Raw genomic sequence first — 19,370 nt, 5'->3', positions numbered from 1 at the left:
GCGAATCCAGAAAATGCACCTCCGTGCCTCATTCCTTCTTAAATAAACCTCTCCAGAAATGCTGTTCGTTGTGCTATCCAAGCAATAATTCAGGTGGGTTTATGTTTTGACTCATGGCACCCCGTTCTTCATTGTCCGTCGTGTACAATTAGTTCGGCAGCCACATGGTAAATCACATTCCGGGAAACTTCTGCACTTTGTACCACTACTCAATTAGCCGAGAGATGCACGTCTCAAGTAAAACGCAATTGAACAATGCTTTATTTAGCACAGATAAATAGAGTTTACTTTATTATTGATACAGTTCGATAAGAGTTGCAATTCTTAAACACGCACGACACGGAATTTCTGCGACAGACTTGTTACTCTGTTCTCTTCGGAAATGGGCGATCACTCGCAGAAGAGGCAATTACCATTGCCGGTACCCCGAAGAAATTCTTCAAAACGCTTGAGTCCTGGTAAAGGGGGAAAAATACAAAATCAGTACTTGAGCAGTCACGTAACAAGTTATTATGAAACTCAAGATCATATCTTCAATTATAGTTCGTAAAGTTTCAAAATTGTTCTTGGGCGGGATCCCTGAAGCCCCAGTACAACAGTCAGTCCCGTTGGAAAATAAAATGTCTTTTTGGTAAATGTAAATCAATGCCATTATGTGTATAGATTTTTCAAAACTAAATCTTTTTCTCGCGTATTTTTTTTCAAAAAAAAGTTTAATGGATTATTTTTAAATGCTGGTAACACCAAGCAAAATCAGTGGTACACCATCAGGGATTCTTCTCAATACAGGAGTGAACTTACCTCAGTCACTCCATCCGATGCAAAGTCATGGTCCTGAAACGGTAATTCCGTTTCTCTTTCCGCAGATGCTGCCTGACCTGCTGCGTGTTTCCAGTTCTGTCTCCATTTCAGATTTCCAGCACCCGCAGTTATCCCGAAGTGCCGGAGATCTGAGGGAAGTCACTGTTCTTGACTAACTCTTGTTTGACGAACGGCGGTAGGGTATGTGCACCTGCTTGGGTCCCGGGACTTCCGGGGAGTTGACTATGATCTGTCCGATCATGTACTGAAACTGCTCATCATCCGATCTGCCAGCCGCGCCGATGAACTATTGGACCTCATGCGCTTAATGCTGGCCAAGTGTTTCTTGATCAGGATCTGAAACTTGCTCTTGTCTTTTACTAAAGTGGTCAAGGATCTGGGTGCTTGTGGGGGGTAGGATGGGAGGCTGGGGGTGGTGATGGTTTCCCAGGACGCCGATCTGTTGGCCCGGGAAACTGCGCTGGTGCCAGGAGACTCCTGCAGCTTGGGATCAGTGAGTGGGCTGGAGCGGCTCCTGCCCAGCGCCCGGCTCCGTGCGCTGCTCTTCAACAGGATCTCTGCAACGTCGCGTTCAAAGAAGAGAGATTCCTTCCTCCTGATGTGTGGGATTTCCCCCAGGGCTGGGAATCCGTAAGGAGTGGTGATTTTCTGCAAGTGGGGCAGGGAGAGCGCAGCTCTGGTTGCTGGGTCTGAGTGGTCGGCCGCCCTCTCCAGTTCCCCGTAGAGCAGAGCCCCGTCGCCGCAGCTCTCCGGGGACCTTTGACGCAGACTTCCCCGCATCAGGACACGGTCCCTGCCGGCGTTGGACCCGGCGGGGCTCCTGGCTCTCCTCGACCCTTCTCCCCGGGACTGCAAAAGCAAAGCAGGTGACTGGCAGCCCTCCTCCGCCTCCGGAGGCTGCTCTGCTTGGGCGTGGACATCCAGAGGAGGGATGAAGAACTTGGGGATGCGGTCAGGAGTCACCATGACGCTGAAGATGTCCTTGGACTTCTTGCGCGCCCTGTTCTTGTCTCCCGCGCCAGTCTGGCTGTTGGTAGTTCTCAGACTGGCCCAGGGCAGCAGACCCTCCAACGTGCTCCGAAAGGACACGCAGTTGGCCGTGGACAGCATGAATGTACGGCCCCCGAGGTCTGCTGTGTTTTGGAAGGAGCTGGTCAAAGCAGATCTGAGGAAAGCGGTGGGCTGGAGCGATTTTTAAATGATGCTTCCAGACGGCGTCACTGGGCTTTGCTGCGTCAGTGGCATCCTCGGCAGAGCTGGCAATCCAGCCCCCTGCATCCCGCAGCCCGTACATTACGTGCACACACACACACACACACACACACACACACACACACACACGTGGCAAAGCAAACAGCAAGCAGGTTCACTGACGGACTATTTGAGATAAGCACAAGTCAACGTTTACCGCGCTTAACACACAAATCCCAGGGACACAAGGGACTGCAGATGCTGGAATCCGGAACAACGAACAATCTGCTGATAGGACTTAGCGGGTCAGGCAGCATCTGTGGAGGGAAAGGAATTCCAGACTGAAGAGCGGCTTCTCCCCCCACTGCTGTCAGACTTCTGAACCAATCACATCCCCTTCCCGCCAACTTCTGGGACTCTTAATTTTACCTCAGTTTTCTGCCATTGTCACTTTAGTATTTCTTTTTGCACTACTTCAGACTGCGCTGCATTCTTTGCACCATTCTGTTGTTTTGCGCTTGTCACTATTTATTATTACCATGAATACTGTTTACTCTGTGAGCTTCACCGGAGCAAGGAATTCCATTGCACCCTGGTGTACCTGACAATAAACTAATGTGAATATCAATCATCATGATGCAGGGTTTCCACCCGAAACATTAACGATTCCTCCACCACCCCGCCCCCCCCCCCCCCCCCCACCCCCGACAGATGCTGGCCCTCTGAGTTCCTCCAGCAAGTTGTTTGCGGCTTAGAATGAATGACACCTTGACTACAACTGGAGTACATTGGAAGAATGAGCCAAGGCTTTGGGAGGGAAGCAGATGCAATCCAACAGTCACCAAATCACCTTCTTCTCATAGTTCATGAGTATTAAGAGGTTGAAGCATCCCACATATTTGCCCACATTTCCATTGTGATATTTGTACCTTACTGAAGCATCATCGGGATTGTCAATGAAGCCCACAGATGATTTTGACAGAGTAGACTTTAAGCTTAATGTCTTTATGAAACAGTACCGTATGGAAACACTGGCTGTGTAATCCCTAAGCAATTTAGTATACAGTGTACACAGGCCATTAGATAGAAGAAGTCTTGCATTAATTTTGACTTCATTATGCTTCCGAGGTTCTCAGTCACCTCTTGACAATCTCACTGTGCCTTCGCAATATACAAATCAGAAACTGAGGAGTGGTGACGGAGCAGCTGGGCAAAGGTTGGTGCATCTGGTTGTATTGTGTTAAGCTTTGAGACACCCAACAGACACCTGTCATATCAAAATACAATTGAAAATGAAAACAGACCATTAGATATAGCAGAGGTGTGTTCGTGAAATTCCATTTGGGTTCACCAACATCTGGTCTTCCTCATAATGCGATCAAGTTGTTTACAAAGATGTTGATTTGAAGCATGTGCAACCTTGTGTTTTAAAAGTGCAGTATATATGGTGCCACCGCTACCCCCCACCCCCCTCCCCCACCACTCTCCCCTACCATGGAAGAAGGAAACAAGTGAGTGGTCAGTAATTTACTGACTCCAGAACGAGGGACACAATTTCAAAAGAAATGCAGAGGTCCGTATTTTGCGGTCGTAGTTACAGTGCCTTCTTCACTCTGAGGGTGGTGAATCGCTGGAGTTCTCTGCCACAGAAGATGTTGGAGGCCAAGTCTCTGAACATATTTAAGAACGAAATAAATAGTTTTCAAGACACAGGATGTACCTTGGAGATTTTGGTATTGTGCTAGAGGATCTGCCATGATCCTCTGAAATAGTGGAGCAGGGTTGAAAGGCCAAATGGCCTACTACTACTAGTTCCCATGTTTCTATGTGAAACTGCCAGCATTCACTGTCATTACTTTGAGAAACTGACTAACTTTGAGAATTCCATGTAGGCATATTTGAACTCAGAAATCCCTAAGCAATTTAGTATACTTCTACATGCCATGCTGTCTGCAGCTGCTCCACAGTGATCAAAGGAAATTACTTGAGGTGATGTGAATTTTAAGCTATTCCACATAGAAATACGGGAAATAGTAGTTGTAGGCAATTTGGCCTTTCAACCCCACTCCACTATTTCACAGGATCATGCCAAATCCTCTAGCAGAATACCAAAATCCCCGAGATATATTTTGTGTCTCAAAAACTATTTATTGCCTGAGGTCCGAGTGAAATTTAATGCCATTCTATGCACAATGACGGTGTGGCTAACTTTCCTGCCCCAAAAAATAGTAATTTTATGGTGAAGTATTGTAATTCCTTGACATGAATATTTCAAAATATAATAGATTTTAAAATGTTATTTATGCTTTTGCAGCTTCTACCTTCAATATACATTCAGAGAATCATATAGCACAGAAACAGGCTCCTCTGCCCCATCAAGTTGGTACTGACCATCAAGCACCCATTTACTCTAATCCTGCACTAATCCCATTTTATCTACTGCACAATCCCATCATCTCCCCCCCCCCCCACCCCCAGATTCTACCACTCATTTACACACTAAGGGGAATTTACAGTGGCTAATTAACTTGCTAAACTGCATGCCTTTGGGACATGGGAGAAAACCAAAGTACTTGAGGGAAACCCGTGTGATCACAGAAAGAAAGTGCAAACTGCACACCGGAGTTTGAGATTGCACTTGGGTTTCAGGAGCAGTGAGGCAGCAGCTCTACTAGATGTGCCACTGTCCATCTTTCAACCTCTATTTAGGGTTCTGTATATAATGAGTGGAAAAATAATTGAAGTCTGTGCACGAAGTAAAAGCTGAAATGGTCCACAAAATGTAGCCTGAATTGTTGGAACTCAGTCCTTGTTTGGAGAGTATAATTTGGGTGTCAACAGAAGTAGCTGAGCCTTTCAATATTTGGAGTCACAGAGCCATACAGTACAGAAACAAGTCCTTTGGTTCACCAAGTCCAGGCTTGCAATCAAATACCCATTTCTACTAATCCTATATCAATCCCATTTTATTCTCCCAAATTTCCCATTAATTTCTCCCAGATTCTAATCCACATCTACACACCAGGGTCAAATTACAGCGGCCAGTTAACCTACCAATCTGCGGGTCTTTGGGATGAGGGAGGAAACCGGAGCACTCGGAGGTAACCTACATGGTCACAGGAAGAATGTGTAGACTACATACAGACAGTACTGAAGGTCATTGAACCCAGGTGGCTGATTCTGTGAGGCAACAGCTCTGCTAGATGCTCCACTGTACTGCCCATAATTCCCAAACACTTAACTGGCACTTGTGTTATTACAGACTATCCCATTGTGATTTTATAAGATATAAGATATCTTTATTAGTCGCATGTACATTGAAACACACAGTAAAATACACCTTTTGCGTAGAGTGTTCTGGGGGCACCCACAAGTGTCGCCACACTTCCAGCGCCAACATAGCATGCCCACAACTTCCTAACCCGTACATCTTCGGAATGTGGGAGGAAACTGGAGCACCCGGAGGAAACCCACGCAGACACAGGGAGAACGTACAAACTCCTTACAGTGGCCGGAATTGAAACTGAATTTACTTTAAAAGTATCTTACAGAGTACTGCTAATAGTCAGTCTTGATCATGGTGAAATGGTAGATGTGCATTCTTTGGACCTGGTACAACCACAACCAATGCTACAAGCCCTGTATCCTAGACCACATTATTCCTTTGAAAAGCCTCCTTCCATCCTTTCCATACCGACTCACAAAGCCACCAAAACTCTTATCCCACTGCCATTAACACTGGATTCCACTTCCTTAATGTTTTACTTCCTATGGTTGATCAAGATAAGCCTAAATTTTTTTTCCAAAGTTCACCCATTTCTGCTTCTGGTTACATATTGTGCATCAATTTAGCTTCAACTTAAAGCATCCAGCAAAACAATTGCATCCAGCAATCATACTCAAGATTCAGGGCAAAGCTGATCAATGATTTTGATTTAAATCAAGGGAAAGGTTGCATGAAGGGAGAGTTATCTTGTTTGCAGCAGCACTATCGGGGAACCTTAGTTCCTATCATCCATTTAGGAGGAAGAACCTAGATATTATAGGATGTTATAATTGCCTTCTTTGAGAGAGAAATAAACAAGGATTAAATGCACCCCTCAGAGATTCAAACTGAACTGATCATCTGTGGCCAATTCAGTAATCCAATATCAGCATCAGTCAGGGCTGCAGTACATCAAATTAAATTTTTTTGTCAGGTTTGCAACTAGATGAACAATAAGAACAATGTACCGATGATGCAGAAGTCTGCAACCAGGCACTATGCATATGATGGCCTTTTTGATGTAGATTTATTGCATTAGTAAACAGAACTATTGGATTATGTGACAGAATTTCTCAGCCTTAGCATCTCAGCTGCCTTTTACTTCAAAACAAATCTACCTCTTTGTGTGTTGGCTCTTGCACATTGAATCCAAATCTGTAAATGTTGCATACAAATTAAATCAAACAGGGTATAACCTTAGCTGTTCCACAGAATTTCTGTTGCTGTTTGAACATGGCCTTTGATCTGTTTAAAATTAACAGAACAGCACAGTAAATCTGGGAGCTCAATGAATTTCATTCGAATGCTTTAACTTGTTGTACCTAAATTATTTGAAGAATTATTTGGTTGTGCTAGATATTCCATAACATTTTGTGTATGGGTATAATGCTGAGGTAAGCCATATGTTGGGATCTCCTGCTCTGCACAGAATGTACTAATATCAAATTTCATTTGTTTTATATATATCAATGGAGCAGTTTCAGAATCTTCCCTGTGCATTTTCTATATCCAGTAGTTATCGAGGTTCCTCAATTGTTTCTTTCAAGTAAAAGTTCTTTAAGAGCAATTAACAGTTCCATGGACCCAGATTCCATCCTGATGTTAGATGCTCTCTGTGTAGAGTTTGCACATTCTCCTTGTGACCATGTCAGTTTCCTGCAGCTGCTCCAGTTTCTTTCCACATCCCAATGATATGCTGATAGGTTAGTACTTGTTGGCATAACTCAATGGCACAAAGAATCAAACAGGAGCAGCTGGGCATGTGAAGAGAGAATATGTTGCAGGGATATGGGGAAATAAGGAGAAGAATTAATCCCCTGGGAGCCAGCATAGACCCAATGCGCCAAATGGCCTCCTTCTGTGTTATTAGAAGTAAAAGATGCAAGGAAATTAGCTTAATTGTTTATTTAATGAATCAAAACATGGCCTTTTCCATCTTATTGAATTTAATTTGCATTCTACAATTAATTCTCATATTACAACAGTGGTTACAATTCTAATGTATTCAAAATTGGCCATAAAGCAATTAACCTGTCTTTGGCTGTAAAAGGTACCATATAAAAGCAAGTTGTACTTTTCTTCTTTTTTAACTTATATGAAACAACTTTCGTTTAAAATGAAAACTGTAGCCTGTTTTTTTGTAAATCTACAATGGGGAGATTTCAGAAGCAGTTCAAGTTTCTTTATAGATTGCAACTTTGTGTAGGTTATCATAACAGGCATTGTCAATGAAGATAGCCCATTTGGTTGAATCAAGATGATGCCTACATTGAATATTGTGACGCAATTGTGGAAGTTTATTTAGTGATAAGCACAGTTGATTACAAGGAAGTAACAATGTAAATATATGGTGCACCAAATAACCTTGTAAATATTGCACTTCTGTGACACACATTACTGTGTTTAACATTGATTGCTCTTAAAGAGACATTACGAGACTAGAATCAGTTAAGAAACCTTGATAACTACCAGAGATTTGAAATGAATAAGGAAAATTATGAAACTGCTCATTTGGGCAGAGGGCATTTGGAAATAGAAAACTGAGAACAATGTTGACAAGTACTATCTTTCATCGAAATACTTTCATCATTTAGACCATAAGATATAGGAGCAGAATTAGGCCATTTGGCCCATCAAGTCTGCTCTGCCATTCAATCATGACTGATTTGTTTTCAACCCCATTCTGCTGCCTTTTCCCTGTAACCCTTAACCCCCTTACCAATCAATAAACTATCAATCTCTGCCTTAAATACACACAATGACTTGACCTCCACAACCCTCTGTGGCAACGAATTCCACAGATTCACCACTCTTTGGCTGAAGAAATTCCTCCTCATCGCAGTTTTAAAGGGACATCCCTTTATTCTGAAGCTGTGCCCTTGGATCCTAGACTCTTCTACCAATAGAAACATCCTCTCCACATCCACTCTATCCAGGCCTTTCAGTATCTGGTAGGTTTCAATGAGATCTCCCCCCCCCCCCCCCCCCGATCCTTCTGAATTCCATCGAGTACAGGCCCAGAGTCATCAAACACTCCTCACATGGTAAAGCTTTCATTCTCCAGGCCAGTACACCTTTCCTTAGATACAGGGTCTAAAATTGCTCACAATATTCCAAATGCTGTCTGACCAACACCTTATAAAGCCTTAGCCGTACCTCTTTGCTTTCATATTCTAGTCCTCTTGAAATGAATGCTAACATTGCATTTGCCTTCCTTACTACTGGCAACCTGCAAGTTAACCTTAAGGGAATCCTGCACTAGGACTCCCAAGTCCCTTTGCACCTCAGATTACTGCATTCCCTCCCCATTTAGAAAATAGTCTACACCTTTATTCTTCCAAACAGAGTGCATAACCCCATACTTCCCTGCACTGCATTCCATCTGCCACTTCTTTGCTCGCTCTCCCAACCTATCCTTCCTGTGGTTATTGTTTGTCATCACAACATTTCCTTCTCTCCCACCTACTCACCCTGCTGAAAATATTAATTCTTGTTTAACTGTGTTGTACACATGTGAGACACTCTCCAGTACCTGGCTTAAATGGAAATTTATTAACTGACCTGCCAATCACTTTTTGAAGCAATTTAATTGTAAAATGTTCGTGACTTTTTAAAGGTTTTATGCTAGATTACTCAGGCTCTCCCATCTTAAAACCCTCCCATGGTGTGCCCTGGTTTCTTTAATGTTTGACAGTTTCTTTCTTAGTTTGTAATTCAAGGAAAGATTTTGATAATGTACAAGGGCTAACCGACAGTAAACACTTTTAATAATGGGTAAAAGATAATGGGTTTTCTTATGCAGGTGTAGATTTCCATTTAGCCTTCAAAGATAAATGCTTGTGACAGACCTTTTTTAATACTTAATAATGTTGCAAATTTGCAAAGTAAGCAAATAACAAGGAAACATAGAATGATTTACCAAAATGATACATCTACAATACTGTAGATCAATAATGTTAACTTATTGAATGGCAAACTGATAACAGCTGCAATCTAATAAATATTTGAATTTTTTCACAATTAAAAACAAAACAAATCTGTTTACAATTCTCAAATCATAATTTTTTATCTGAAATATAATTGTCAGTTACAAGGGTTTAAATTAATTATGTTTTGTTGCAGCAGGAGGGAAACTCTAAGCCAAATACCATAAACTTCAAGACACTCATCATGTTACATCTGGATGTGAGGAGGCTGGAGATTTACTTTAATCTTAATGTGATGTCTCTCAAGATTCAGAATCGGGTTTAGAATCAGATTTATTATCACTAACATATGTTGTGAAATTTGTTGTTTTGTGGCAGCAATACAGTGAAAGACATAAACATTACCATAAGTTACAAAAATCTGGGACTCAATGATAGAAGGATGCAACATATTTTGCCTTTTGTAATGCTTCACAAGATTCCTAGCTGGATGAATTGCATTTTACCAATGACTTACAGGAAGTAATGGCATGCAAACCCTGACACAGCTGTTGTGTGTCCAATTGTGTCTCTAACTTTACACAGAATTGCCTTTTCACTCTCACAATGGCCTTCCGTAGGTCGTACCTGGACTTCTTGTAGAGTTCAGGATCGTTGGTCTTGAATGCCACAGACCTAGCCCTCAGCAGACTGCGAATCTCCTGGTTCATCCAGAGCTTCTGGTTTGGGAAGACTCGGTATGTTCTCAAAGGCACACACTCATCCACGCGGGTCTTGATGAAGTCGGTACCAGCCGTAGCATATTCATTCAGATCTGAAGGTGAATCCCTGAATATGGTCCAGTCCACCGATTCAAAGCAGTCTTGTAAACGTTCCTCTGCCTCCTTGACCATGCCTTCGCGGTCCTCCCCGTGGTGTGTAGGTCCTCAGTCTCTGCCTATATCTCGGGAATAGAAGCACAGCCAGGTGATCGGACTTGCCATGGTAAGTGTTCCTTATGGTGGTGTAACAGTAATTGAGCGTGTTGGTTCCTCTGGTTCCACAGGTGACACATTGGTGGTAGTTTGTCAGAGACTTTTTCAAGCTGGCCTGCTTGAGGTCCCACGTGATGATCGGGAGGCATTAGGGTGCACTGTCTCATGACTGCTGATCACGATTCAATGAAGAGTCATTGGTAAAATGCAATTCACCAAACTAGAAATCTTATGAAGCATTACGGAAGACAAAATATGTTGTATCTCTATGAACTTGAGACCCAGATTCTCTGCCCACCAGCTGGAATCACTGACTGCAGACCCACCTGCATAGACTTACATCTTCCTTGAAGGTTGAATGGGCCACCCCTCAGGAGCCAACATGCATTCCATGAGGTGGTGGCGATTCCATACAAGTAGACTTCAGGCAGCATCCACTAGATATACAAAGTTTATAGTCCTCTTTACATCTCAGCTATATCATTGAAGATTGTGTTCCAGAACAAACCCTGTCTCTAGGTAAGCTGTTCCAATTAGTATCTAATGGAAAACTACCCAGTAAAGTTCTGTCCAGAAAGAGCAGAATAAATCTAATCTGATTTGTCAAGCTCCATAGTCAACTCTCAATCACAAGCAAAGAACTGGAAAATGTCACCAACCACACTGTACTTTTTATGTGATGGCAATGTTCAGAAAGCTCTTTGCAGATGTTGTCAGAATAAAGTAAATGAGTGTTTACGAAGATATTCTGCTGAAGTTCAAAATATTTGCAATAGAGTATAATGGATCAAGACTGTTCATCACAAAGGTGATGGTGTCGCCCCAATAGGACAGATCATTCAGTGAAAATTTTCTGAGGATTACAGGAAGTGGAATTTTAAATTACAGTAGTTACTGAGTCCAATAAAATCCCTGCACCTTTTCACTGGTGCTTTTCTAATCCAGAAAGAGCTTCTGATGCCGGAGCACATCTGGAGATATTATTTAAAATGAACTTCCCAACTGTATAAAAGACTTGTACTATTAAACATCATCACATCTTGTTTCATTGTTGCATTTTGCAGTTTGATGCCTGAAATAAAGTTACATTCCTTTATACATTCCTTAGTACTCTTGTCATTTCAAAGGATGAGTGTTTAGTTACATCACCATTTATCCAACAGTCACATATTCATCCTGATCATCCATCTCACTTACATACAAACAGTGCAGGCATCTTTTAATACCATCCATCCTTCATTCTATTCAAGCATATCCAATACTGATATAGAAATATTTCACTGTCCTTGCAATTTGAATAAAGCAATTTTCATCTGTCAGGATCAAGATTTTTTTCTGATAACTGACTGCTGTCTTTACATGTATGGAGTACATAAAAATAATGAATTCGCTCTGCATTTTGCGATCTTCTGAGTATATACAATGGATTTTTTATTGTCTTTTAATATGTGAAATAAAATATGTTCACTTCTACTTGCTTTGCTTGACCCTGCTGCAAGGCCACTGATAGCTTAGCATCATTGAAGTCTGATAAGTGGTAGTTTACTGGGTTCATGATTAATCATAGCACTTTACATACTGTGAAAGGACCAAACTTGAGAAAAAAATGACACTCATTTCAATGTCTTTTTTATTCTTGCCTTCATGAATTGTTTATGCTGCTCATCTTGATCACTCTTATTATCATATCAAACCATTGTTGACAAAGAGTGCTCCCTAGTGGTTTGCAAATGAAATCTGATTGTTTTTATTTGTCTTTCCATTTTTATTTATGTGCAGCCACTTAATCTTGCTGTCTCTTGGAAATTCCACTTATATTGCATTATTCCACTTTCAAGATAATAGGAAGTGATTCTGATTAGAATTTCCAGGGAGATTGGATATTAAATTCATTACTAATCGGAAAATCATAAAGTGAAAATACCACTAATATCTGGTTCTTGGTAAAGGATGAATTCAATGCAAGAAGTATTAATCAGTTGCACCCCTAAATGGATTTCAGCCTGCATAAGTACTAGACATAAACTTTTTAAAAATTGTCACAAAACAAAGATCGATTTCAGAAATTTACAGACAGGATGTATGCCAGTCAGCAATGCTGAAATCTAAATAAAAGAAGGGCCTGTTCCCTCTATTGGTCCTCTCCTCCATCTCCTTCTCAAAGGCACTTTCCCATGCAATCGCAGGAGGTGCAACACTTGGTCTTTTACCTCTTCCATTCTCACCATCCAGGGATCCAACACTCCTTCCAGATGAAACAGCAGTTCACTTACACTCCTTCCAGTCCGGTGTACAACATTTGGTCCCCTCTGTACTGGAGAAAACAAACATAGATTGGGTGTAAACCTCTATTCAGTCCGCAGGGTTGACCCTGAGCTTCCAGTTGTCTGTCTCTTTAATTCTTCATCTCACTTCTGCTGTCCAGCATTAACTTGAGGAACAGCACATCATCTTCTGTCTCAGCATGTTCCATCTTTTGTGACTCAGTATCAAATTCAACAGTTTCAGATAAGTTGCTTTCTCTGTTTTTTTTATCATAAATGACCAGTACAACTGTAAATCTGTCTGTAGTATAAACTCAATTTTTTTCTCTTTTCACAGAAACCTCCTAATCTCCTAGGCATTTCCAATATTTTTATTTTGGTTTCACATTTCAGCAACAGCTCTGATCCGCATCTCACAACTTTTACCTATTCCTTTTTTCACTCTTTCTCTCTCTCTAACTGCACTCATTAACCTAATAACCAGATGGCCATGTAAACATTGGTATCACCTTAGCAACCCTGGCCTCACCTTATCAGAGATATTAGAGATAATCACTTTTTCCATCCTCTATCCCCCCCCCCATCCTTTGCATAATTTGAAAGTAATTTGTTTTATTATGTTCCCAATCCTGATGAAAGGTTTTCAACCTAAAACTTTAATCCATTTCACTTTGTACAGATGCTTCCTGATCTGCTGAATGTTTGCTACATTTTCTATTCTTGTTTTGGATTTCCACCAACTGCAATTTTTTTGATTTTCAATTTATCATGAAGAGAGCAATGACAATAACAATTTTCTGTCCATCCTTCCGAAGGGCCACTGATTCACGCTGGGTTTTGTATCCATGAATGGCACTCTATCTAACTGATTATTTTTCAGTTAAAAGCCTCAACACTGACTGTCAGTAATCTGGTTGAGTGGAGGGCAATGCAGCCGAACCTGAGATAATATCCTTAGTATAATTCCAGTCTCTGCTTTTCGTGCCATCCCTCTTCCAGGAGCGCTGAGGCAAATTTGGTGTCTATAATTGCTTCAACTCTGACTAGTGAACTTAGCACATGTATTGGACTTAGTAAACATATTTGTAAAGTTCAGCACTGTGATCTTGAAATTTGTTCTCTTTTGTATGTGCTGAATGCTGAGTTTGGAAACCCATGTCTATTGAACTCCCTTTTTGAAATGTTACTTTCAATTACATCAATGGAACCACATATCAGAAAAAAAATCTTCAATGGGCATACTTTACAAAAGAAGATAAATTTCAAGCTCAGTTCATTAGACAGCCATTTTTTATTGTATGGTGAGGACAAATTAGATTGAAATAAACAATTTCTTAGCTTATAAATGCTGTACATATATTAGAATTTCATAGTAGTTTTGACAAATCCTGCCAGTTTTCCTTTCTTTTGGTTGATCTATTGTTGCTCATTACTGAATTTCGTCCCCACCTTTTTTTTTGGCTTTCAAACAGTAAGATGTCGAAACATGACATAAAGAGTGCAATGGATTTTCATTACAAGAGTTACCTCTCTTTTCTGATGACGGTCCTGATGAAGGGTCTCAGCCCGAAACGTCGACTGTTTATTTCCTTCCATGGATGCTGCCTGACCTGCTGGGTTCCTCTAGCACTTCTTGTGTATTGCTCCAGATTCCAGCAGCTGCAGAATTTTTTGTCTCTCTCTTTGCTTTATTTTTTTCCTACCACTAATTTCAGGATAAAGGACTCATATTATCCCAAAATAAAAACAGAATAATTTGAGTTCTTCATTCTGAAATCAGTTCTGTTGAAAAGTCATCAACTGAAACATTAACTCTATGGACCTCTCCACAGATGCTGCCTGACCTTTGCGTGTTTCCAACACTTTCTTTATTTCAGATTTCCTCTATCTGCAGTTTTTCATTCCTTTTAATCACAATTATCCTGTCCTAATTCATTTAATAATTTCCTCTGAAGTAGAATCATTATTGCCCCTACAGGTAGTTTAGTGTAAGAGATGGCCTTTGTGTCCACTGGAAAAGATAAAGGAACCATTTGAAATTCAGTAAACAGTTTCCAAGAAATAGACTTCCTGATAAAGTTTCAGAAAACTTTCTGAGGAAGTCACTGAAATAGTTAATGGGGGATATCCAATTGGTTTTGTCCACCTGGACTTTCTGAAAGGCTTTGATAAGATTCCCATGCAAGATTATCTCACTAGATGTCTTGGAGTGAAATATTTGATTGTTCAGGAAGCATTTGTGGAGAGAGAAATTAGTTTATTCTTCCAGAGCAACCTAACACAATGTATCTGTTTCTGTCTTCACAATTACTGCCTTGACTAATAAATAACTTGGACATTTCAGCTTTTATTTCGGACTTTGAACATCTGCAGCTCTTTTGCATTTTTGATGGTGTGGAACAAGCTTGATGAACCTTATATATTTTCTTATTTGTCATATTCACATGTAATCTGAGAGAACAGAGACACAAGGTACTGCAGATGCTGGAATCTGGAGCAAATAACAATCTGCTGGAGGAACTCAATGGGTCGAGCAGCATCTGTGGAGGGAAAGGAATTGTCCACATTTCGGGAGCCCCTGCATTAGTACAGGACCTTGACCTGAAACATCGACAATTACTTTTCCTCCACAGTTGCTGATCGATCCGCTGTGTACCTCCAGTAGTTTGTTTGTTAATCTGCAGGCTGTCCCCAGAACACTCCACGCAAAAGATGCATTTCACTGTGTGTTTCAAGGTACATATGACTGATAAAGATACCTTACCTTATATTGCCCAAGTAATGTGTAAACATCCCTCATGTCTTAGAAATGCTGAGACTGGAAGTTGGTTCTTGTGTGAGATATCAGATGAATACTGAGAAATATAGCAGTGCAGCATATTCTAGTAATCCACAGAGGGTGAATTAAGATGACACTATAGATGATCAAATGAAAACCCATTGCAGCACTCCAAAAGATTTTTATTATGCCCTCCTGTCAGGCACTGAAAAAAATCCTTGAGAGTTTTTTCCTAGCAGGTGTTAAAGGTGTGCTCTTTATGTGAACATTGGGCAGAGTAATTGCTCTCTCACTGTATTGCCTTTCTAGCATAGAATCAGTGAATAATCTCTGTTTTCATTTGCATCAACTACGTCGTCAAGGAAAATGAAAACAATGAGTTCAAAACCATTCCAGTGGAGGCATTATTGATGGCTATGGTTAGCATGTGAGAACAGGTATTAATGAGGAGGCATCAGATACATGTTTGAATTGGTCTATATTCCTGTAAGAGGCAAGAAAGACAAAATAGATTTGAAATAATAATTTGTTCATTGGAATAGATTACAAATTGGCAAATTCATCAAGCGGTATTTGAAAGCGTAACTCTACCTCCAGTTATATTAAACTCGAGTCATGGTTGTCAACCATTACTCCTTTAATATCTTTCTGTAGAACAGGAACAATGTTCAGTCTTGATTCATTGAATGACAGGCATGGTCAAGTAACAAGGTGATGTAAACAGAGGCAATATTGAGTTGGCACCTCATACCAATGTTTTAATATTATCTTTGAATTTAGGCTAAGGTTTAACTTCATTGTTAGCTGAATTATGATGAGAAAACTAAAATTATATTCCCCTGCAGAATTATTTCTGTTACTTCATTAACACAAATGCTTTGCAACCCTTTCGTTCAGAAAGTCACAATAGTAAAAACTTGCATGATCAACATTTGATATCCCAAAGATAATATTCAGGTCTTTAAACTTTTATTTGTTCCTTTGTCCAAAATAGTTTTAATCAACAATTTAATCACAGTTTCATGACTTACATGACATTTTTGGAAGTAAATGCCCTTAATCAATATGAATTTAAATAGGTTCAAACATGCTGTCACTTTGGCCAGCAAAGTCAGCATCATCTAGTACAGGATATCAGTGCGACAAAAAGCAGAGTAAATTCTTATGCTGCCACAGTACCTGCCCTGGTATCAAATTCTTGTTTGATCAAAGGGTGCCATGAAATCTCATAATTATGTGTTGGTTTTCTAATACCACCATGAGATGTAAATTGCACATGTTTGGAGACACCTTCTTAGCATATGACTCCAGAAGCATTTTGATGATATTAGGTGCAATATTCTGAAAAGTCATAATGAACCATAGGTCTACAGTATACCTATGAAAGCAGGAACATTTGAAGTTTCTTTCCTGCGTGTCTTGGTGGCTACTGATAAGCTGTCAGCCAATACAATTTTATAACCATTAACTCTCTCAGCAAATATTGATTTACAAAATAAACCACATCCAGGCTGCTGATGCTTGTTTGATGGCATGGCCTCTTACCTAGAGAAACAAAATAAAAACTATTATGATGTTGACTTTATCTTAAGAGGACTGGAATACAAAGGGAAGGAAATTATGCTTAAATAGTATTGAGGCTTGGTCAGATCCCACTGAAGAACTGCACCAATTTTGAAGACTGCATTTCCAGAAGTGACCTTGAAGGCAGAGTAGAAGAGGTTCACAAAAATGCAACTGTAGCCTGGTGGGTTAAACTATGAGAAGAGGGTACAACTCCTTCTTTGAAGATAGCAGAATGGTCTTATTGAGGAGCTTAAATGTTAACAGTATTTCATAGGATAGATACAGATAAATTGACGAGCAAAGTAAAGAATGGAGTGATATCACATTAAGATTAAAACATGACCACTTAGGAGAGAAAAATAACCTTTCACTGCAAAAGTAATATTAATCTAAAAACTCTTTCCAAAATGGCATGAATTCTGGGTCAATTTCAGCTTCAAGACAATATTTAACAGATTTTTGTTAAACAACTGAATTGAGAAATGTGCAATTGCAGCAGGAAACTTGCATTGAATAAATATTTGTCATAACTTAATTGAATAGAAACCTGGATTAAGAAGCTGAACATAGAACATAGAATGTAGAGCAGTACAGCACAGGAATAGGCCTTTCAGCGCTTGATGTTGTGCTGAACTAATTAAATTAGTAATTAAATGCTTAACTAAATTAGTCCCTTCTGCCTATACAAGGTTCATATCCTTCCATTCTCTGCACATTCATGTGCCATTCTAAGAGCCTCTTAAATGCTTCTGTTGTATTTGCCTCCACTACCACCCCTGGCAGTGCATTCCAGGCACCCAAAACCGTCTATGTAAAAACTTGCCCCGCACATATCCTTTGAACGTACCCATTCTCACCTCAAATGCATGCCCTCTAGTATTGGACATTTCAACCCTGGTAAAAAAGATACCAGCTATCTACTCTATCTATGCCTCTCATAATCTTATAAACCTCTATCAGGGCTCCCCTCAGCCTCCACTGCTCCAGAGAAAACAACTCAAGTTTGTCTAACCTCTCTTTATAGCACATGCCGTCTACTTCAGGTAGCATCCTGGTAAACCTCTTCTGCACCCTCTCCAAAGCCTCCACATCCTTCCTATAATGGAGTGACCAGAATTAAATGCATTACTCCAGATGTGGTTTAACTAGAGTCTTATAAGCTGAATGGTCTATTCCTGTTCCTATATTCCTAAACTCACTCTGACTATTTTCAAGCAAGGCAGAATAAGAAGGAACATTTCAAGAATCCTGCTACTGGGACACTTCACAGACGAGGAACTGCTGACAGATGCCAGCTGCAATTTGGAATGTTAAGTTTCTACCTAGCCATCCCAAATGTCACAGTGAGCCATCTTTAATTCTTGAGCATTTTAGCCTCAAATAAAAGACCTTAATGCCCCAAGCCAGATGCATGGCTGCAAGTTTTCTAGGCCTCTAGCTATACTTCTTAAACTAAATACAAGACCATCAGATGAATAGATGTATATTGGGAGAGTGCCCTGGCCTTACAAATAGCCAAGGATATGAAATTTTAGATCATTCCTCTCCTCATTGATGCAATTTTCTTCTGCAAAACAGTCCATCAAAGATATAATGACCATACAAACAAATTATGCTGATGTATGACGTATATTGAGGTATAATAAGTTACCTCGCAAAAATAAAGCCTTAATTACAGCTGTATGAAATAGATTGAAAAAGTTGTAGGTTCTGCACATACAATAGCTCAGGAGGAATAGCTTACACTAAGTCATAATTAAAATTCTTTGCCAAGGCTAAGAAATGAATCTTCCCTGGACTCAAAGAAGAGCACCATTTACTTTTCACTATCTTTCTTAGACAGATAGGGCCATATTTTAACATGTTATCCTCAACACCTCCAATATCATAGCATTCTCTTTTTATTTCACTGAAGTACCCAAGTCAGGAAATGAGATTTGAGTCCATGGTTTCCCATTTAGATGCTCAGTATTGCACTCATGCAATACATCAGTGATCTAATGGTTTTAAGTGTGCTCAAATGTTGCATGATTGCTTAATTTGTCCAGATTTATCTTAATAGTTAAAACACATAATAAAAATAAAGAAATCCTTTCTCTCCCACTAAAACTAAAAGGTAGCATCTTAATCGTTAAATTCAACAGATAATTACAACTGCTGTTTTGTAGATCTTTCCATGGACCAGTAATTTATATCCATTGAAACAATAGAACTGAGGTCTAGCAACATACCATAACAATGATACATAAGTGATTAGCAGCTAATATAATAAAATAACATGATTGCATTGCATAGCATAGCACAGATGCTCTATGGATATTAACAATCGACGGGGAATAAGAGCAAGTTCTAATAAAAATGTAAATGATTGTTCTAGTTGCAATCCATTCATGGTATGAATAGAAATGTTATGAATTTTATTCGTCATTTCCTCCACAGGATCTGTTTTGGAGATAGATTATTTAACTTTAAAATTGTATTTTAATATGGCATGATTGAAATAAAGCAGCCTCTCTACTTAGAACTGCCTTAATTTCATAGCTATTTAGCTACTTTCTATCTGTTGATCCTGCCATCAACATT

General features: G+C 40.0%; 1 protein-coding gene and 1 long non-coding RNA gene across 2 annotated transcripts in view; both read right to left on the bottom strand.

Annotated features, from left to right (window-relative positions):
* Window positions 1–265: 265 nt before the first annotated feature.
* On the bottom strand, window positions 266–2,053 carry LOC127567373 (C2 calcium-dependent domain-containing protein 4C-like). Its single transcript, XM_052010222.1, has 2 exons — window positions 802–2,053; window positions 266–455 (listed from the first exon to the last, which is right to left on the bottom strand). Exon 1 carries the CDS (start codon window positions 1,930–1,932, stop codon window positions 1,060–1,062), a length of 873 nt encoding a protein of 290 aa, XP_051866182.1. The 5' UTR covers window positions 1,933–2,053; the 3' UTR covers window positions 266–455; window positions 802–1,059.
* Window positions 2,054–12,346: 10,293 nt separating this feature from the next.
* The window catches only part of LOC127567374 (uncharacterized), a 24,218-nt gene continuing 17,194 nt past the window's right edge, over window positions 12,347–19,370 (bottom strand). The window contains exon 3 of the long non-coding RNA XR_007955867.1: window positions 12,347–12,492. This is a non-coding gene — a long non-coding RNA (uncharacterized LOC127567374). The remainder of the gene's footprint in view (window positions 12,493–19,370) is intronic.

This window comes from Pristis pectinata, chromosome 2 (assembly GCF_009764475.1).
Source record: "Pristis pectinata isolate sPriPec2 chromosome 2, sPriPec2.1.pri, whole genome shotgun sequence".
NCBI classification, from domain to species: Eukaryota; Metazoa; Chordata; class Chondrichthyes; order Rhinopristiformes; family Pristidae; genus Pristis; species Pristis pectinata.
The sequence above is the reverse complement of the archived record's forward strand: the minus strand, read 5'-3'. Positions and strand labels throughout refer to the sequence as shown.

Coding starts and splice junctions, on each gene's coding strand:
- LOC127567373 (XM_052010222.1), bottom strand. CDS start 1,932: ATGCTGTCCACGGCCAACTGCGTGTCCTTTCGGAGCACGTTGGAGGGT.